The sequence below is a fragment of the Eublepharis macularius genome, chromosome 1 (genome assembly GCF_028583425.1).
Source record: "Eublepharis macularius isolate TG4126 chromosome 1, MPM_Emac_v1.0, whole genome shotgun sequence".
Taxonomy (NCBI): Eukaryota; Metazoa; Chordata; class Lepidosauria; order Squamata; family Eublepharidae; genus Eublepharis; species Eublepharis macularius.
This window is the reverse complement of record NC_072790.1, coordinates 159,740,788-159,763,008: the sequence shown is the minus strand read 5'-3', so window position 1 is coordinate 159,763,008 and position 22,221 is coordinate 159,740,788. Positions and strand designations below refer to the sequence as shown.

The 22,221-nt window shown below is 42.9% G+C and overlaps 1 protein-coding gene across 3 annotated transcripts in view; it reads left to right on the top strand.

Annotated features, from left to right (window-relative positions):
• AHCTF1 (AT-hook containing transcription factor 1) overlaps positions 1 to 22,221 on the top strand; it is an 84,564-nt gene that overhangs the window by 4,850 nt on the left and 57,493 nt on the right. For all 3 annotated transcript variants that reach the window (XM_054975749.1, XM_054975741.1, XM_054975757.1), the window contains exons 2-10: positions 2,044 to 2,170; positions 3,534 to 3,787; positions 11,070 to 11,250; positions 11,903 to 12,110; positions 13,714 to 13,830; positions 15,072 to 15,156; positions 18,371 to 18,521; positions 21,138 to 21,270; positions 21,355 to 21,536. In XM_054975749.1, the coding sequence (XP_054831724.1) occupies positions 2,050 to 2,170; positions 3,534 to 3,787; positions 11,070 to 11,250; positions 11,903 to 12,110; positions 13,714 to 13,830; positions 15,072 to 15,156; positions 18,371 to 18,521; positions 21,138 to 21,270; positions 21,355 to 21,536 (1,432 nt within the window). In that variant the 5' untranslated portion in view covers positions 2,044 to 2,049. The remainder of the gene's footprint in view (positions 1 to 2,043; positions 2,171 to 3,533; positions 3,788 to 11,069; positions 11,251 to 11,902; positions 12,111 to 13,713; positions 13,831 to 15,071; positions 15,157 to 18,370; positions 18,522 to 21,137; positions 21,271 to 21,354; positions 21,537 to 22,221) is intronic.

The window sequence follows — 22,221 nt, the reverse complement described above, 5'->3', positions numbered from 1 at the left end:
GTCTAAAGAAGGGCAAACTGCTTTAATTTAACTTGCTTTACTTTCAGTCGTGGCTCTTGAGCGAGCGAGTGAGAGAGAGAGCTTGCAAGCAGGGCTGCTGGTCTAAAGAAGGGCAAACTGCTTTGATTTAACTAGCTTTACTTTCAGTCGTGACTCTTGAGTGAGTGAGAGAGAGAGGGAGAGTGCTTGCAAGCAGGGTTGCTGGTCTAAAGAAGGGCAAACTGCTTTGATTTAACTTGCTTTACTTTCATTCGTGGCTCCTGAGTGAGAGAGAGAGAGATGTTAATTAGTTGGGACAACTGTAGGAGTTGTTTTTTCTTAACTAAAACCTCAGTATTCAGGTTTAATTGCAGTGCTGGCACTTTGAAATAAATAAGTTGGTTTTGTGTTGCAGTTTGGGCACTCGGGTTGAAAAAGGTTCGCCATCACTGCTATAGAGGTTCCCTATGGAGAAACGCAGAGTACTGATGTGGTTGCAGGGCAGTTTGATCTGGAGGATGGTCCATCAGTTTGTTCCTGACTGCAAGCAAAACCTATCCTTAGAAATTATAGCAAGCTGCATCCATGTAATCAAATGTCCCATGTAATCAAATAAAAAGGAATTCTTCCACAGTCTTATCTTAAAATTTTGTATGTTCTTGGAATCCCATATTTGTGCAGTTTACTTTAGGGAGATGAGAGAATTGGGGTACATACTGTTTTGGAGAGGTGCAGCAGATCATGACTTACCCTTGCTTTTGCATATCCAAATGAATGAATTTTCCCAGCATACTGCTTTCTTTAGCTGTCAGGCCCCATCCGTCCACTTTGCTTGAGAACACGTCTTTTAAAGTCTGATATTTTTTTTGATGCAATAGCTGTGGGCAGAAGAATAGTTCTGAGATACTAAGAAGTCCCCCCTACCCTTAACTATTTATGTTGCTTGTCTGTTAATAGAGCATGTGAGAGAGTAAGGTGAGAACAAAAGCTTATGAAATAAGTGGGGGAGGGACTGTCATTGATATGGCTTCCCTATAAATCCCCTGTTCCCACATTGCTACAATCAATATTTTGTGTTGAGGTTGGCATACTGCATCGCTAAGTTCAGAGTATCTTGTTATGGGACTGGACGGGGTCAGCAGTTTCAGCTCATCTTCCAGTAGGGGTGGGGGGCTGTGTGTTTGCCTGGCCTTAGTTGGTGTTCAGGGCTCTTCCAGCGCCTGTGGCAGGCTGGTGCTGCTTTTCTGTTTTTGTCACTGAGCAATACTGAAACCATGTCCCTGGCAACACCCATCTCTTCCTCTGATGGATAGAGGGATTTTTTCCAGACCCTCTTTAAGTCCTAGAAGTAACCTGGGACAAGGTTGGATTCTAGTAATACACAGCTGGGAAACGCCTAGCTTAAGCATGAGCCTTGAAAGCCTCACAGAGGAGCAGGGAAGTGAAGATGAGAAGGAGATGGAGGAACCAGATATGCACCCTGCTGTTCGAGCCTCAGGTTCATGTGCTCATAGTGCCTCCTAGCCCTTGGTGGGCTTAATCCCTTGAGGAGTTCCTGTGCTGTTAATAGGAGCCTGGTTTGTATGAACTGTACTCTGTATCTACAACTCCCTTGTTATGACTCCTTCCCACCCATCGTGTCATGTCCCCTTGCCCACCAGAGGTGTCACACTTGCACATTAACTGACCTGCAAGTATAGGATCTATTCTCTGGAACAGGATATTATGACCCTGAAACTGCTGGCTTTTCTTTAATTAAAAGGAAGAGTGGTTAAAAGTAAGCTTTTAGTTTCTGTATAGCTAGCATTAACTTCTCTGAAGTTCATAGTCTGCATTCCTCCCAAATGTCACAAATTCCAAATATTTTACAAATGTGGATCACTGAAGATTTTTTAAAGATGCAGATTTGCTTGTCTTGCCTTATTTATTCCAAGCATTTGGATTTACTTGGTGTGCAGTATACATAGCCTTAGCCATAGGTACAGTAATAATTTTAGTTAATGAAAGCCAATACTTAGCATTTCTGACCAATTGCTGAATAAATTTCATTTTGTGTGTCTACAGTGAACCATGCGAGATCTAACAGCTCACGTAACGAGCAGTCTGCTGCAGTTTCCAGAAGTGACTGTACAAGCTCTTGGAGAAGATGAGATAACGCTAGACCCTGTACTTAATGGAGCATTCACTGGAGGTAAAATTGAGACTTGTTATTTTTTCCCAGTTAGAGTGAATACTGTGTAATTGAAGGCAAAGAAGGACGTTCTTAACTGGGAAAAGCAAATCTCATCCATATAGGAAATGGTTTACTTAAACCCCTGGTGAAGTTAGTGGGCAGCTGAAATGTTTGTGTAAATCCAGTTGCAGAATAGGAGCTCAAGGATGGAGCAGTTGTGTCAACTTAAAAATTTACATTCCAGCATGATGGAGGTGTGGATGGTGGGTACACTTGGATAATTGGGGAGAGAAAGGATGAGGTAACAGCTCCTCCGAAGGGGCAAATAAACAGCTTGGGACAGTTTTTGGATCCCTCGGTGCTCTCATTTCCCAGGCATTCATAGTGGCTAGGCACACTTTTTACCAAATTTGGTAGGTGAGTCTGGTATGCCACACTTCTGACCATACATTTAACCTTTAGTGTAGAGTACTACCATGCAGTTTGCTCTGAGCTATTCTTGAAAGTAGATCAAGATGGGTAGCTGTGTTAGTCTGTCTGTGGCAGTAGAAAAGGGCAGGAGTCCAGTAGCACCTAGAAGACTAACAAAATTTGTGGTAAGGTATGAGCTTTTGTGAGTCACAGCTCACTTCTTCAGGTATCTGATAATTCTTCAGGTGGGGGATCTGAACTCGCATTTCTTTTAATGTTCCATTAGAGATATTAAAGCATCACATTACCTGCATACCTGAACCAATATAACTCTGGAGCAGAGTTTCCCATCTCCAGGCAGTATGCATTTATAATTCAGCTCCTTTCTTATCTTGGTTCCATTGTCCTCTTGGATTTCATGCTGTGAGTAACACTCATGGCTGGTTCAGTGCTAACAAGGAAGCTTGGCGTTAGTATAGGATGCTCTAAAAGGGTGAATGTGCCTAGCAAAGAACTCCAAGGTGTTTTGATTTTTGTGTGGAGTACCACATTAGAGAGAGAACTTTTTGAAAGTGTTCTTATGCAGACTATGCAACCAACCCTGAGTGTGCCTATGTCTCTGTTCATCTAAAAAACTTGTTCTTGAATATAATTAAACTGTGCTGGTAGATAGTACAATTTAAGCATGAGGAAAAAAAGTCTTGAATACAAATACAGTAGCTGTATAAATAAGCTGATAGTCTTCAGTGTAAAAATCAGCTTTTGAGTGCATCTGTGTTGTTGGAATCCCTCTGTGATGTAACTAATAGTGACCAGTGTGGCACCAAAACTTAGTATTATTAAAATAAGTTCCTTCCCCCCCTCCTCACTCCCCCCCCAAATGTTATGACTTTACAGATTTTACATGCATATTCTGATTCTCTGCATTTTTGCGTACTTCCTTACATTAGTATTTCTTTAATTTTTTTAGGGCGAAGTGGGCTGGCTTGCCTGGTGTGTGGACCTCAACTTGAAGTAATAAACCCAGTCACAGGACAGCGACTGTCTGCATATCGTTTCAGTGGGGTGAATGAACAGCCTCCCACTATCCTTGCAGTGAAAGAGTTTTCCTGGCAAAAAAGAACTGGACTGCTAATTGGTTTGGAAGAAACGGAAGGAAGTGTTCTGTGTTTGTATGATCTTGGAATATCCAGAGTGGTTAAAGCAGTTGTTCTTCCTGGAAGGGTACTTGTCTCTTAAATCTAAAAACAAGGCTTCTGTCTTTGAATGTCGGAGGTGCTGCCTCAGGGCACTCTCATTCTGTATTTTAGTGCCATTTCTTCTTGCTGCTTGCTTCAGTTTAAATAAATCCAGAAATTTGTTGCTATGTTTCAAAATTTCCTTCCCTAGAGATTATTGCTCTCTTAAATACTGCCATATACTATATAACTATTTGTAGTATGTGGAGTTGGAGGAAGATACAAAAACCCAGATCTGAATCATCAACATACTAGTAATAGCCTTAAAGTTGAATCTGTTTTATCTTTTAGGATTTAGTATAAACTATAATTACCATTCTTTGTAAGTTACCTTCCTTATATCCCCTCAAGACCCATGAACCAGGGCTGGTGATGTCAGTGGTCATGTGTAGCAAACACACTAAAAGACTAAGTCACTGGGGAAATTGGAAACATATTAGGCAAACTGAAGAATAGTTGTAGGGCCAGAAAAATCCAGAAAGAGGCACTCTGCAGAAATGAGAGTCACATGGACATAGGCTTGGGTTCCCTGCTGCACATTCTCATCTTTAAAAGTCTTACCTCCTGCCCCAGAGTCTTCCTCGGAGGACGACCTGGAAGAGCCAGCAGGGTCTACTTTAGAGCCAGCCATGACAGCTGCTGCACCAGAGGAAACTGAGGAAGACCAGCTAGGGACCTCGGGGGGAAGCTGGTGTAAACACAGACTCCCACAGAGCAAAGGAGAGACCTGAGCCAGCTGAGAGAAGAATAAAACAAAGGCAGCTGTGTGGGAGAGGAGGAGAAGTGCTTGTTTGCAGGCACAACACCAGCTGGGGCTAACAGGCGAAGAGACAACACCTGCTCCTCTTTAGGAGGGTATGAGAGAGAAACTGAAGGAAGCCAAGCATGGAAGCAACTTTGCTCACCAATCCCTGTGACCAGAGCCCTGCGCCTGGAAGCTCCTTGTACCTCGCCCTGCTGAATAATTTACTAGATTCTGACCTTGGCTTGTCTCTTGAACTCTCTTCTGCCTGCTCCTCTATCTGACCCCTGGCTTGTCTATTGGACTCACGCTTGTCTGCTCCTCTGCTGGACTGATTCCTTGGCTTTGACCCTCGGCTTGCTGTGACCACTCGCCTGCCCGCTCCTCAGTTGGACTGCTTTCTCTGGCCAGAACCCGGATCACTGACTTTCCTTCTCTCTGACGGACTACCTCGGTGTGGAGCCAGCCTGCCTTGCTGCCTCCTGGAACAGGCAGCTCTGGCCTGACTATGACACGTTTCTTCCACCTCTAACAACGGCTCACCAGCAGCATGGACGCAGTGACAGCTGCTGCTGTAGTGGTGCAAAACCAAGCACTCCAGCAGCAGATGGAGCAGCTGACCGACACAGTGACCTTACTTCAGCAACAGCTGCAGCAGCAGCAAGCTCAGGTGGCTGTGCCGCATGCCGCCCTGCTGCAAGATTACAATGGATTCATACAGCAACTCCAGACGTCCTTCACCAACCCCTTCAAAGCAGAGAACACTAAAAGAAGAATCTGTTGCCTCCACCAAGGGCGGAGCACCGTGGCAGCCTACACGGCCGAGTTCCAGCTCCTAGCTCAGGACCTGTCCTGGAACAAATGTGCATTAATGGTCAAATTTGTGGAAGGACTGGCAGATGAGGTCCTGGACGAATTGCCCCGAACAGAACTCCCCACCATGCTCCAAGCCCTGTTGGTACCGTGCCAACGCATCTACCAGCGCCTTGAGAGCCATAAGCCCCGTTTGTCAGCCGAGGAAAAGACCAGGAGGCGGAGTCAAGGGCTCTGCATGTATTGTGGGGGTTCTGGACACTACAGTCACTCTTGCCCCGAGAAGCGCCCCTCCCCGGCACTGGTAAAAGGCAGGCCCCAGCTCGCAGCAGCCCAGGCAGCCTGGGGCCAGAGCAATTCATCCCTGGGGCTAACCACATCGGAGAGTGACATCTCTGCCTCCCAGTAGACCTTTTCCTGCCAGATGGATGCCATCTGGAAACACAGGCCATGGCGGATTCAAGCGCGTCCTGATGTTTTACGGACCTGGCCTTTGCACACCAGCACCAACTCTCTCTATGGGAGAAGGCCAGGGCCTCCCTAGTTGAAGCAATTGATGGGCGACTTCTGAAATTGGGCCCAGTAACTCATGAAGCAGGACCCCTCATGCTGTAGAATGGCAGCCAGCAGGACCAGATCTGGTTTGACATGGTGCACATGCCATGCCACACAGTAGTTCTAGACATGACCTGGCTGAGCAGGAACAACCCCACCATTGACTGGGTCCAACAGACAGTGCAGTTCCCCCCAGTTTCACCGAGAAGGGCTCCAGAGTCGCTCTCGACCAGTACCAACCCACAGGGTATTAACCTTCTGTCCCAGTAAGCGGAATTCCAGGACATGCTTGCAGAAAAGAGGGCTGATCAGCTCCCGCCACACCGGCCCTAAGATTGCACAATCAGCCTGATACCAGGTAAGCCTCTTCCAGCGGGCCGTCTGTACTCACTGTCAGAATGTGAATGCCCGGCCCTCCAAGAATTCTTGTCCAAGAACCTCGAAAGGGGGTTCATTCGACCATCCACCTCCCCCACGTCCACACCTGTCCTGTTTGTCAAAAAGAAGGGGGGGAGCTATGTATGTGTCATGACCATCGGGCACTTAACCAAGTCACAGTTCAGGACCGCTACCCACTTCCTTTGATACCAGAACTACTTGAACACCTCCAGGGGGGCAACTTGCTTCACAAAACTGGACCTGAGAGTATGGCCAGTTCAAATATTTGGTCATGCCCTTTGGCCTTTGTAATGTGCCCTCGATCTTCCAGAGGTTCATCAATGACGGGTTCTGGGATCTCTTGGACCACTACCTCATCATTTACTTAGACAATATCCTTGCGGTGTACTCCTGGAACAAGCATGTGGATCATGTAAAATTGGTCCTCCACCGGCTCCACCAACACAGATTGTATGCGAAATTGGAGAAATGCAAGTTCAGTCTGCAGAAAGTCGAGTTCCTGGGGCATTGTGTATCCGCCTGGGACATCCAGATGGACCCCGCCAAGCTAGCCGTGGTACTCTCCTGGCAGGCACCTAGGAACTGAAAAGATGTCCAGCGGTTCCTGAATTCACCAACTACTATCGCCAGTTCATCCCGGACTTTGTAGCATTGGCAGTTCCCCTGACGCACTTGCTATGGCCATGCATACCCTTTGCGTGGATCCCCGAGGCTCAACAGGCACTCCAAGAGTTAAAATTCCAATTTGCAGCAAGCCCCGTGCTAGAGTACCCGAGAGTGGACCCCCCTTTCGTTGATGAGGCGGACGCCTTGGATACTGCCGTCGGGGCTGTCTTAGCCCAGAGAACCACAGAGGAGGGGCTGTTGCGCCTTTTACTCTCGCCAGCTTACCATGGCAGAACGCAATTACACCATTTTGGAGAGAGAACTGCTAGCTATAAAGACTGCCTTCGAGACATGGAGGCATCACCTAGAGGGAGCATGGCACCCAGTGTTGTTTCACACCAACCACCGGAACTTGGAGCACCTCCAGACCACCAGGACATTGAACCAGCAGCAGATCCGGTGGTTGCTTTTCTTCTCGCGTTTTGACTTCCAAGATACGCTACATCCCTGGAGCTCGGAACAAACTGGCATTCTCCTGATGGGCGGGGGAAGGTCTGACAACCTCAACCCTCTTGTCCCCAAGTACCTTTGTCGCGGTAACAGAGCCTGACTCGTTACTAACCCGCATCCAGGAGGCACAGCAGCTTGACACTTGGGCCCAGCAGACTATCCTGAATCTGCAGAACCCAGCTCAGAAGCACCCCTGGACTATCTCCTCCAACGGGGCATTGATGCACAAAGGTTGGGTATATGTACCCCCGGGGCCTTTTGGAGGGGGGCACTGTGCCTAGCCCACGACGCCCAACCCGCAGGGCATTTTGGACGCTATAAGACTATCTGCCTATTATCTTGAGAGTTCTGGTGGCCACAGATCCAGAAAGACGTAGTAAGCTATGTGAACTTGTGTGAGATATGTTGCTGAGCCAAAGACCTGCCTGGCCAACCGGCTGGTCTCCTACAACCACTTTCCACACCACAAAACCCGTGGAACACAGTGCCCATGGACTTGATCACGGACCTCCCGCTCTCTTGGGGGCAGACCTGTATCCTGGTAGTAGTATATCTCTTTACTAAAATGGCACACTTCGTTCCCTGCCCGGGTACCCCCTCAGCCAAGAAAATGGTGTGCCTCTATCTCCACCACGTTTTCTGGTTACATGGGATCCCCCAGCATCTGGTCTCAGACCGAAGGATACAGTTCACCTTGTGTTTTTGGCGGGCCCTACAGATGCTCCTTGGTTCATCTGTCATCAACCCGTCACCCACAGTCAGACAGGCAAATGGAGAGAACAAATGCCACCCTGGAGCAGTACCTCCACTGCTATGTCAATTATCAGCAAGACGACTGGGTGGACCTGCTTCCCATGGTAGAGTTTGCCTACAATAATGCAGTCCATGTCTCTACCCAGTAAACTCTGTTTCTAGCCACGTATGGATGCCACCTGTGTTACTTCCCACAGACCACGCCTGAGACCTCGGTCCCGTCAGCAGACGCCTGGGTGCAAGAGCTGCAGGCCCTCCACCAAGTGCTGCAAGAACAACTGGACCAGGTGAAGAGGGCATATATAACCACAGCAGACCAACATTGGCAGGGGTGGGAGGCTCTCCAAGTGGCAGATTCGGTCTGGCTGTCCACTAGATACCTTTGCAGCGAACGGCCTTCTTGGAAACTGGACGTGCGCTTTATTGGGCTGTATCAGATCCAGGAACAGATCAACCCAGTGGCATACCGTCTTGCACTCCCACCAGTGGTGTGCATCCATCTGGTTTTCCACCAGTCCCTGCTTACCCCGGTGGCACCTCTGCACCCGCTTTGTGACCCAGCAGTGCCACCTCCACCGGTCTTGGTGGATGGCCAGGAAGAATCTGAAGTGCAGCAAATCATCGACTCTTGCTGGTACTGGGACAAGCTGCAGTATCTGGTTGACTGGGAGGGTTATGGGCCCGAAAAGTGCTCCTGGGAGCCTGCTGAGAGCCTCCATGCTCCCCATCTTGTCCAGTGCTTCCATCAGGCCTACCCAGAGAAGCCAGGTTCCTCCAAGCCATGGATGGGGGGTGGTTGGGAGGGAGGATGGTGTCATGAGTCAGCCTCAGCCTCGCCCAACCACCTTACTTCTTGCCCCAGAGTCTTCCTCAGAGAACGAGCTGGAAGAGCCAACAGGGTCTACTTTAGAGCCAGCCGTGACAGCTGCTGCACCAGAGGAAACTGAGGAAGACCAGCCAGAGACCTCGGGGGAAGCTGGTGTAAACAGGCTCCCACAGAGCAAAGGAGAGACCTGAGCCTCCCGAGCCGGCTGAGAGAAGGAAGAATAAAGCAAAGGCAGCTATGTGGGAGAGGAGGAGAAGTGCTTGTTTGCAGGCACAACACCAGCTGGGGCTAACAGGCGAAGAGACAACACCTGCTCCTCGTTGGGAGGGTATAAGAGAGAGAAACTGAAGGAAGCTAAGCGTGGAAGCAACTTTGCTCACCACTCCCCGCGACCAGAGCCCTGAGCCTGGAAGCTCCTTGTGTCTCACCCTGCTGAATGATTTACCAGATTCTGACCTTGGCTTGTCTCTTGAACTCTCTTCTGTCTGCTCCTTTATCTGACCCCTGGCTTGTCTATTGGACTCACGCTTGTCTGCTCCTCTGCTGGACTGATTCCTTGGCTTTGACCCTCGGCTTGCTGTGACCACTCACCTGCCTGCTCCTCAGTTGGACTGCTTTCTCTGGCCAGAACCCGGATCGCTGACTTCCCTTCTCTCTGACGGACTACCTTGGTGTAGAGCCAACCTGCCTTGCCGTCGCCTGGAACAGGCAGCTCTGACCTGACTGAGACATCTCCTGTAATGTGTGGAGTGACCTTTTAGTTTTTTGACATGGCTTGAATTTATGTTCCAAGTCATTTTGAGGGTAGCTAGAGTAACCCTTTATTCTTTATTCTGACCTGACTTTTTGAAGCCCAAGAACAGTGTTGAAATAGTATGTCCCCACTTCTTTATTCCTCTATATAGATTGCTGTATTCAGATTACTTTGATATCAGCTTTATCCTGTGTAGTTGTATAATATTTTCCCTTTGGAAGTGGTCTGAACTTCAGTTATCTTATTTTACAAATGTAATCTCATTTTCATGATGATGAAGATCACTTTTTCTAATAAATACAGGATCTCTTGGTATAGCTTCTTCATGCATTGATCAAGGTGAAAAGGAAGCATCCAAATGCAAGGTCTGCTCCCAAACTAGATTAAATCCCAAGAGCCAAGTAACATATGAGAAGCCATCTCTTGTCCCTAGTTAAGATTACTCAAAAATCACTGACTAATACATTGAAATATAAAATATTCCTGTTAAGGGAGACTGATGATGTTTGGCTTTCTCCTCTTGGTTTTTGCTCTATGAAGCAATGTCCAGATTCTTCACTGATCCTGTGACTGATTTTGCTGGGGAGGTTTTGAGGGGGGGGGGTTCATAATTGAGGGTTGCATGTGTAAGCAGAATTAAAACAGTGGTGTTATATGCAAAAAGAGAAAATCACATAAGAGTTGTTTCAGAGGTTAATTTGTGTCTTGTCAAAGATACAATAGAATCGTTTGTTTAGCAGGAACTTCCTTAGATGGTGATCAGAATTTTTAAAAAGGCTTTAACTTTCAATGTATGTGTGTTTGAGCTATTGTACTTGATATACAAGCTGGAATAGCTGGTATCAAATCTCATTAGCTTCAAAATGATCTTAAATAGATCTGAAAAATTTCTTGCCATTGAAACAGGATGCCATTCTTGCCTTGCTAATTGAAAACGTATTTCATAACTGTTACACAATCATCCCAGTTGCAGAAGAATTGCCGCAATGTAATTCTCTGCTTTGAGATGTTTAGCTAGCCAGTAAAACAACTAAAGAATGCATTTTCTGGTATTTGCTTATCCCTTTGTTTCCACTGCTAAGAAAGTGGGACAGAACAGTTATTCAGCTATGCCAAGGTATTGCCAGGTCTGCTCGCTGTGCCCAAAAAAGTAAATGGGTTCATTTCTGTGCAGCTTCTCATGGCTTATTGGGACCATTAGCTCAATTTTAAACTTTCTAGGTTGGAATATAACAATATGATGAACAAAATGGAATACTTGTATACTGATCTTAACATTAGACAGCTTAAATAACACTGTTTTCTTATAGGTTACTGCGATAGAACCCATAATTAACCATGGAGGAGCCAGTTTGACAACCCAGCATTTGCACCAGAGTCTCAGGTGGTTGTTTGGTGTAGCAGCCGTGGTTACAGATGTTGGACATGTCCTTCTGATTGATCTTTGTCTAGATGACTTGTCATGTAGCCAGAATGAAATAGAGGCATCTGGTAAATCCAATTCACTTTTCTCTGTAATACTTGCTTTCTTCTTGAAAAGCAAAGTTGCTGTGTTTCTAGAGCATCACTAATATTCTAGCTAATTTCAGAGGAGAGGTAGCTGGGACACTTCTTGTCTGTGTTCCTAAAACTAGACATGTTTCCAATTTTACGACTGTTCCCTCCAAGATGTAAAATTCATATCTGAGTCTTTTGCAATAGAGGTGTGGTGGGGGGGGGGAGGGAAGGCGGAAGAGGATAGTTTAATTATCCAGTCCCCTGGTTGCCTCTCATGCGCAATTCTTCTAAAACATTTCACACCAATGATAATAGTGTTTGCGTAGCACTTCTATTGTTCAAAGCTCTTCACATTTATAATCACAGTAATCTTTACGAATCCTTGTATGGTACTCTCGTATTGCAGATGGGGAAATAAGTTTGGAAGTATAATTTAGCAATACTAAGTGGCATTAGATAAAATGAGATTTGAATCTTTGACTTCATATAGTACAGCTCTTAGCCACTCTCCAGCACCAGCTGTCACCTAAAGAGTTCTCCAAAATACCTAATACTTTATGCTTTGTTCACAGAACTCTAACTTAAATTAAGCTACTTTTTATAGCATTGGTTAATGTGAATTTGTTGCAATGTATCATATATGCAGACCTAGAAGTTATCACTGGAATCCCTCCTGAAATACCTCAAATAAGGGAAGCCATCACAAGGAAAGGTCGGCATCTCTGTTTCCAGCTACTGAATCCATCTGGAACTTCTGTGAGAACTCTCTCATACATACACAGGATCAACCAGTTAATTGTGGGTTTTTCTGATGGTTACCTCTCATTGTGGAACATGAAAAATCTGAAGAAAGAGTAAGTATGTTTATATTAGAAATGGTGCATTTCACTTAATAAATTTTAAATGAGGAATCCATAGTGATGCATTTATTGTAGATATTCTTGAATGCTTTGTTGTAGTACGGTCTGGTTGGCGTACATAGTGTAGAATGGAGTTGTATGATATATACCGTTTTGCTTAACAGCAAACATTATTTTTAAGATAATGAAATTGAAATCATTTGGTTGGATATGATGTACTGTCAGTGGAGGTCCACTCACAGAATGAGACTTTCCCACCCTTTGTCTCTCACTGCAGTGCACTGCACCACTCTGCAGTGGCAGAGGGCATCAACATAAATTGGTCTCTTTCCACCAATGGAAAATAAGTTTGGTATCCTACCTCTTGAATTCCATCTCCACCTATGTATATCAAGATTATTTCCATGGAACTCTTCAAATAATCAGGCAGATGTTCAATAGGAAAGGCTTTTTTATTAAAGAGACATAAAAAGGAGTCAAGCAAGCACAAAACACAAACACCACACAGAGAGTGAACTGAGAAAATGGAGAAAAGTGGGATAGCAATTCAGAATAAAGTGATTTCCCAGTCCTGGAGAAGAGGAAGGTCCATGGGAACATCAGCGAAAACAAACTGTTTTACAGAAGAGGACCCAGATTATCTGAGGGTGCATATATGGGTCCAGAACACACATATACATACATAGCACATGGCTGCGATGTATAATTATAGGGCAAAACCTGTCCTGGGGCAAAACTAACGTCTTGCCTCAAAGACAATGGCTAGATAGCTTGTCTGGAGGTTTGGACAGTAAATTAGGAGAGGCTAAATGGCTCTCTACCTGAAGTAGACAAATGGTGTGAATGGGGCTTGATGACCCAGCAATTGCTGGATGGAGAGAGCTGTCAGGTTCATTGAATAGCTGTGGTTAGAGTAGGTGGGTTGAGGAAAAGAAGCAGGGTGTTGACAGGATTATCCAGGAGTTCTTGGGAGACCTCATTGTTAGGTAGGCTGCCTGACTCAGCTTCTGGGAGTTTTCCATTCTATAGCCGGGCTAACAACCACCCTGGACTAATAAGTGCCATGCCATGTGCTTATGTCATAAGAGGAAGGGCTTTATGATATTCATAAACTGCCCTTTTAGCATTGTAGGGGACTGACTGCTAACAGTGCAGCATGGCGGTCTTGCTAATTTTGTCCTTTTGTGCTGGCCTTTTAATGCAAATTGTAGCCTTTAGAGTTGTGATTGGACAATGATCTTAATTCTGCAAGTCTTCAGTGGTGCTACAATAATGAGGATTTCATGATCACCAACTATGAAGTACCTTAATTTTCTCAATTCAAATTAGATTCTGCAGTTACTTATTCACTTTATTTATACATCACCTTACCTGAAATGGTTTACATCATTCTCCTGTCTTCCATTTTATCTTCAGAATACTTGGAATATGGAGTAGAAGTTTGTTAAGTGAATATATGTGCAATACAGAATGAAAGTATTTCAACTATAGCATTAACACGTAGTCTCCTGTGCACTAAACAGACAAACATATACATGTGTTTATCTTTTCCTCCTTCTCTTCTCTTCTCTCCACCCCACCCTTTTCTTGTATTTAGATATCACTCCCAGTTAGAAGGAGGTAGGATTCCTGTCTATGCTGTTACTTTTCAGGAACCTGAAAATGATCCTCGCAACTGTTGCTACTTGTGGGCTGTTCAATCAACACAAGAAAGGTAAGTGAAAACAGACTGACAGACTTAGCCTTAATAACGGGTTAGAGTCTTTTCTAAGTGCTGTAATTAATTTAACTTAGAATTTATTTAGTTTTACCTATTTAACACAGGATTGGTCCGTTGAACTTGGCACTCCTGCACTTATTTTATTGAGTTGAGTTAAAAATATTTAATTCTTCCAACAAAGGTTCTTGAAGTCGCTTTCAGTAAGCAGTTTAAAAAAGCCAATGTGAATGGAAAAAGAAACTTAGTCTTTAGCTACATCTGAAAGCTTAATGATTAAAATTTCATGTAGCAATACTGCACTGATTAAAAGTTAAATATATTACATGTTCTGCCAAGGTGGGTGACCGGAAGAGACAGGGCCTTCTTTGTGGTGGTGCCTTCATTTTGGAAAAACTTTCCCACAGGCTATTAAGCTGGCATCAGACCTGTTAAGATTTCACTGTCAGCTTAACACTTTAAAAACCTTTTTTATGTGGTTATGTTTTAACCTGTCTTTGCTACCTGAAGTATGCTATGATGTATTGTCGTTTTATGAGTTGTTTCATCAGTGAGTTTTCTGCAGTCAGTCTCAATCTTCTGTATTTAGCTGTCTTCATATAGATATTGTATTCTTTTAAATTGGAGTTGCTGCTGTTTTAATATTTTATTATTTTCATTGATTATCTCCTGCCAAATGTTTTTGCTTTACTACCACTGTTAATTGTAGCTAGTGATATTTTATTGCTTTAACATTGATTTTAACCTGTCTCTTTGAGCCTGCTTCAGGAGCATTTCAGTTAGGAGTACAGCTTAGGAGTGTGAATATTGCAGCCTAGCCTTCATTTTAAAGCAATTTTGAGGCACTCAACATCCTAATGATAGAAATTATGGATTTTTAATAAGCCTTATTCCAGAGCTCTGTTTGCTCCCAAATGTGCAGACAAATCTCTTTAGTGTGAAACTGTCTGCAGTTCTTTCAGTGAAAGGAGTCAACCCAGGCAGTTAAAGAAATGGTTATGCAGATCAACTTCTTCAGTTAAAACAACTTAGAAGAGTGATTCAACAGACTTATGTGTACGCATTGGAGCTCCTGCAACCAAATTAACTAGATAAGGATGACAGTTTGGAGATGGGGGGGCTGTGATTTACATGGTTAATGATATTAAAGTTATAGTAATTGATGGCTGCTTTCATTCCATAGTTTTAGGTGGTTTTGTTAGCAACTTCTATACTGAAACTTGTGAATTTTATTCTAGTGAAGGGGATGTTGTTAGCTTACATTTGCTGCAGTTGGCCTTCAGTGACAGAAGACCTTTGGCATCTGGGCAAATCATGTATGAGGTAAAGTATTCATGTACTGAAACAAAGTACTATTTTATTGAACATGGCGATAAATTAAAAGCTCCAACTACGCTGCCATACAGTCAGATCTACCTTCCTGCTAACCAGTAAACAATTAGAATTAAGCAGATTTGGAGTTCAACGAAAGTAGCTTTTGTTTAGGTCCAGTACCATATTCTTTTCATATGCTGTTGAACTTAATTGCTTGTTTTATGCGTAGTTTTTATTGAATTTATTTGGAAAACTTGATAGTTCTTATTATTATTCACAGAACAGTTGGTCCCTAAAAACCTGTGTGTGTTAGCTCTGAGCAATTACAAGCATAGGGAATTCCTGCCACAGTATCTTCATGTTGCATTGAGTATATGTTGCATAATAACTTGTGTTCCAAGATTAAATCATTAGAGTATACAGTAAGAGCTATTTCAAACATTGTGCTGTCACAAGGAGGCTGCAGGAAGTGCAGCTTATTATAATGTGTTCGGGCCATGTTTGATGCCCTCATATCATGGGGGATTTTTCCCACCAGCACTATGCTTTCATGGTGTTCTTGGTAAGGAGACTGCAAATAGGACTGCTCTCAGCAGTCAAGAGGCTCTCAGGGACTTGAGATCCCTGTGAAGAGTGCAAACATAAAATCAGTTCCAGTGGCCTCAGCATGGTGGCTGAAATTTCTGAGTCGGCTGTTGAAATGTGTAAATATAAATGTGTAAATATGATTAGCTAGGCTGAATTCTTCAAATAGTTTCTGTTTTTCTGCGTGCTTCGTGTTTCTTCATAGTGCTTTTCCATCTTCTGGAGTTTTACGTTGCTTGCTTTAATTTAAACAAAACTTGCTTTTGAATCTGTAAGCATACAGTTCTTTGACAGTTTCTTTGCCTAACAAAGTGAGTGGCATTTTCTGTGACTGTTAAGATGTCACGAGTATAGCTTATTGCTTATTTATTCAGATTCTGGGTGTTATGTCCTGGATTGAGTTGAGTTTGCAGCAATTGATGGGTTGGGTTCCACAGTCTGTTAGCAGAAAGCTGTGGGTCTTCCTGGCTCTTCCATTTCCCAAGCAGCCATTTCTGAACCAGGAAGATCGAAGAACCCATGTGTGGACCTCATGAGGTCCTTGCGCTTAATCTAAACTAGAATTTACTTAAACATTTTAAAGTAAAGAAAATATATGGTACTTCAGGTTTGAAAACGACAAATACCACCAATAGAGATGTAAAAGCCTGGAGAAAATGGCAAAGGTTGCAAAACTTTTTCTTGTCTGTTTTATCCGGATTATTTTTTTTCCTCCACATTTTTCTATTCCTTTTCTCTTCCACACCTCTGCATTACATCTCTAAGAAGAAAGTGTTTGGCAAAATCAGCAATCACATTTTGTTTCTAACTGGAGTGCTGTTATGTGGGCTTCTCAAAGACCAGATATGAGAAAATAAATACATTGTGCCAAGGTAGCCCACTCCAGAAGGGGAAGGAGATCAAGTGTGGAGTAATGGGTAGAGCGTCAGGCTAGGAGTCCCAAGATCAAATCTCCAATCTGCCTTAGAAACTTGCTGATTGCCTTTAGGCTAGTCATGCACACTGGCCTTACCTACGTCACAGGATTGTTGTGAGGATAAAGTGGAGGAAAGAACAATGTAAGCTGCTTTGGGTTTCCATTAGGGAGAAAAGAGAGGTACCGGTGAAGTGAAATAAATTCCTAGAGGTCAGAGCAATAAGGTAAAGAAGGGCTATTAGCTCAATTGAAAGTACTCCCAAGGGGAAGAGCTGCATAGGCATGCAATAAGGGTCATAGTCCTGGGCAAATACAAGCTAATTTGGGGGGGGGGTGCAAATACTTCAATTACAGGGCTAAAGGCTAGGATTAAACACAAAAGATTTTCTTTCCAGACTTGGAAATGGTAGGGGAGCAAGGGGGACAGGTAGAATGTCAGGGGATTGGCCAAAGAAGAAACAGACGTTTTAGGAATATTTCCCCACAACTAATGGGAATTATCCTAGGAGGGAGACGGTATCGGTATGTTTGACAGTCTAAGGGGCCTGAAGTTTTCATCTGGAAATTCAAATAGCCTTAATGACATAAATGTGGCTATCTCCCCTCTTTAGGGGAAATGATAATGTGGCACTTTTGCAGCAGAATGCAAATATGCTACTATTTTGTGATTAAGTGCCCTGATCAGTTACTGAGAGGGCTTGATGGTCCCATAGGTAGGTGCTGGGCATCATTTTGGAGCTGTCATCAGTAAATGTGATGAGATTAGGCAGGGAAAAATGATGGTTTCATGAAAACTTAAATTTAGTACTGTGTTCTTACAAAACATACTAATATGTTTTGTAACACTTTAAAGAGTACTGAAAAGGGAAATCTCCTAAAGGAAACTCGTAGGAAGCCAAAGCTCAAGGAGATTAAAAGGCGTTACAATGAAACACCCTATGAAACAAATGTAAATGTCAATTTCCATCTTCTATTTTACACAGACAATTCCGATTTACATCTACAATCAATCACTCGGTCCTGTTCCCAATATGAACATATTTTACACATAACATTAAATAAACTTACTCTTTATAAGTCGGTTTGTGTCTCTTCAATTATTGCAAGAAGCTGCTGCAGTGCTTTGAGTAGCTAGCAGCTGTCACGCAGTCAAGACAAGCCGCTTGTCCTCATCCGAGGGTAAAAATTAAAGCGGCTCTTCAAGTTGCTGGCTGGCTATGAGCTACGCCAGCTTTTCTATTTACAGGCTTGTTTCAAGTCCCATCTTTTTCTGGCCAATATTATTTTTTCTTAGTATGATTCCTCAATCAAACCTGCCGAGTAAATTGTCTTTGGGTTGGGTCAACCCAAAGAGTGACAGATGTATTACAGCAGATGTACAGAGTGACAGATGTATTACAGCATAAGCTTGTATGGAAAAGAGAGGTCATTTTATCAAATGCAAAGATGTCTACATAAGTGCTCTTTGTAAATGCAAACTATCAACAACTGATGCTGTAGCTGTACTCTTGCGTAGATTAAGAAGTCCCTCAGCCTTTGTATCTATGATTCTCCTTACTACAAATCCTTTAGGATGAGACATGACAGTAAAGTTTGATATAATAATTAGGAAGTATTTTCAAAGAGTAGATGGATAGAAAGACCTATTCCTAAAAATATAGAACTTCTTAAAATTCTGCATGTCTTTTCTCTGCATTAATTTCATGTGATCTCTTATTTCAGGGTTTGGAGTATTGTGAAGAAAGGTACAGCCTGGACCTTACAGGGGGCGTTTTCTCTTTGAGAGGGCAGACAAGCAACACCAAATTAATTGGCTGCCAGACTATAGAAAAATTTCGAAGCCATGTTGACAGAGAAGATAGCATTAATGAAGGTTGGTACCTTCATTAAATTCTAGACTAAATGTTCTGTTCTCAGATAATGGAAAGCTGCATAATTTTGGTTAACGTCAGTATGTCCATTTCCAAATCTAAATGAGCATGGTATGTCATGTCTGACAGCTATGACCAGTGTTGTATATGATTTAATAATAATCATTGTGATAATTGAATGTATAGCAAGTAGAGATGGACATGAACTGAAATACGAATAAAAATTCATGATGAACCAGGTCGGTTTGTGGTTTGTAAACCAGCGGTTCGTCAGATCCCATTTCTGACCAACTGCTACAAACTTTAGGCTGGTTCATTTGATTCGTTTTTCAGTTCATCACTGCAGACAGCCTGGCGCCAATCAATCAGTTTCCTAGGCAACAGTGGATGGACTAAACCTGCTGACCCAGAAGTGGTGATTTGCTGGCCCGGAAGTGGCATTTTCATGAACTGATTCATGAACCGGGGCAGGTTCATGAAAGTTCATGGTTCGTGAAAAGTGACGAGCCACAAACCACATGGTTTGATTTTTTTTCTGCTTCATGATCATCTCTAATAGCAAGCAATGATAAATGTTTTTTCACACTGCTACCACTAAAGAGAGAGTGCAAAAAAGGGAAGTAGTTAAGAGCTACCTTCCAACAGGTAAATATGAATATATCCTAAAGTGGTTGTATTTAAAGCTTTTGTATTAAAGACTTTGCCACTGTGGGGTGTGCCATGGTAACATCTAGATTTCTGTGCTGTTACCTATGTGGATCTGCCTTTGAAGACTGTCTGAAACTATATTTGGTTCAGAATGCTATGACCAGAATGTTGTCTGAAATGAGTCACTGGGACCACATCAATCCAGTCTTGTTCCATATACAAGGTCTCTGAATTTGTTTCGAGGCTGAATTCCAGGTGCTGATGTTGACTTTTAAAGTCCTATATAGCTTGGGGCCAGCATACCCTAAGGATGACCTTTTCCCATATGATGATACCTGTCCACTGCAGTTATCTTCAGAGGCCTTTGTTTGCATGCCTTTGCCATCTGGGGCTAGTCTGGAGGCAAACCAAAAAAGGACTTATTTTAATTAATTTATTTGTAATTTATGTTATGTTATTTACATGCCATGTTGGTCATGTTGCCAGAAATTTGGAACTTCCTCTCCAGGGAGGTTTATGTGTCTCCCTTTTTCATTATCTTCCTTCAGTTGTGGAAAACTTTGCTGCTTCATTTGACATACCCCTCCCCCCCAGCAGACTCTTACTAGTCCTCCTCCTTGGTTGTGTTTGTTTTTACTGTATGGTAAAATATTTATATATACATTTTAAATTTTGTTTTAAATGTCTTTAATACTTTGACACCTTGAGGGACCCTATTTGGGTGGGAAGGTGGCATATAAATGCTTTAAATAAATAAGTAATTGTGGCTGTTTAATTCATGTTTATGGATTATCCCAGATATCTCCCTCGCTCCCATTCAAGTGTTAACTGTGGGGACATGAGACGAATGCTGGGCAAGCTGTTCTTTTGTATTGTACAAAGCATTCCACAAAGAAGCACACAATGAAATACATATTTGTAATTAATCTCAAAGATCAGATAAAAGATTTAAGAACTGCATCACAAATTAAATATTCGCATACTAAATTAAGGAAATTGAAAGTGGCATGAGAATATGATTGACTTTTCTCAGGCATGGATTTTTCTGTGCATACTTGCAATAAAAAACTGATTGATCCTGATCTCTTACCATATGTGCACTGCATATACAAGAGCAAAAAGCCTGCATACAAGGTAATCAGATACAGTGTTCTATGTACAGGTTTCACATAAAGAAGTGTTTTCAACCTTGTGGGAGAATGAGATTTGGCTCCCCATATTTCCTTGTATGTGAGGTAATAAAATGATGTGAGGTATGGAAACAAGGTTGAAATGCATAGCAATGTACTATTTAAAACATAGCTCTTGTGCTGCATTTTTCTCCTTGGGCACAGATACATAAATATTAGATACACACATACCAGGTCAATCATGAAGTGCATGCACGCATCTAAGAAATCTTTATTTTCTTAAGAGGTGTACGTTTTGTGGTTAGGAAAATCAGATCATTTTTTTAAAAATCAACTACTAATGATTTTTAGAATGTTTTTGAAAACTTCATGCTGAAGTTGTTGGTTTAATAGTAATAGTTTTTACAATGGCGGGATTTGGGTGTTGCAGCAAGCTTTAAATTGTGAATAAGCACAAATGTAGTTGATGATGTGCTCTTCTTGCTTCCTCTCATGTTTGGAACTCAATTGAATACTTCCCAATCTGATCAAATACTAATTTGTTGTGCCGTCAGGATCCAGACATCTTGGCAAATTGGAGTTTTTTACTCCTTACAAACTGGAATCCTAACCTGGGGTTTTAACCAGAGTTAAGAAACCTAGTTTGTGATGGGGAAACAATGAGACACGTGTTCAGATGTCAAGACAAGTTGAAACATGATTAGAATGTGAAGCATTCAGTCAAGCTCTCATGCATAAGGTTAGAAGGGAGTATGAGTATGACAGCAAGCTCATAGTTGCATGTAATTGATAACTGGTAACCTTTTTTGTTTACAGTAGTGTTATCTTTTTTCCCCACAGTTGTATCGCCTGACACAAGTGTCTCAGTCTTTAGCTGGCAAGTGAACACATATGGTCAAGGCAAACCATCTACCTATTTAGGTGTATTTGATATAAATCGCTGGTACCACGCTCAGATGCCAGACTCATTAAGGTAAAAAGTGGCACTTTCTCTTAATATATCTCGCACCTGTTTTGGAATTCTGTCATCAATGTAACATCTGTTCGTTTTCTTAAGACCAGGGGAATTCCTACACAATTGCCCATATTTTGCATTATGGTCCCTGGATTCTGTGGTGAGCATGACAAATCCACATCGCATCTTGGATATCCTGGTGCATGACCGGAGCTTAAGTCGTGGTGTGCCTCCATCATATCCTCCACCTGAACAGTTTTTTAACCCAAGCACCTATAACTTCGGTAGGTTTTCTGTAACAACTAGTTCTATTAGAACATGTTGAAAATGAAGACTAGAGTTGAAATATGTATCCTGTGCATCATTTTAGCAGTTATGGTTGCTGCTCTTCCACAGGCTTTCCACATCATTGTTTGCCTAATAGTTGACATACACAATGCTTATTTGGTTGTTTCAGGGAATTCAAATGTTCATCTTCATGGCTTTTGTGCAATCCCTCTGCTGTGGAGGTTAAAAGTTCAAGATTCTTAGAACTTTTCTAAGATTTGAAATGCTCCCCCCACACCTGCGTCATGCGCTGATATTTTCCCGCCCAAGCCGCACGTGAAAAGGGAGAGGTAGTGCTCTTCCCCCAGTCCACTTTTCACCACTGTGGAGATAAGGATTTTTCAGCTTTCTGGAAAAAACTCTCCTTAGGAATGTTTCTTCTCTCTTCCGTGAGTGAAACTTCTTTTTCATGGTCGTCTTTGAAAAATGTACTGATTATGGTACAAAAATGGCACAGACAGACAAGCACGACTCATGCCTCATTTGTCTGGGAGAGGGCCATAATGTGGCATCTTGTAAGGTGTGCCAGCAATTCACACCCAGGGCACGTAATGAAAGGGTGGTAAAACTTAAAGCAGCCCTTTATGAGAAGTTTAGTGGGGTTCCAGATACACAAAAGTGCTTGCTTGAACCAGAGGCCTG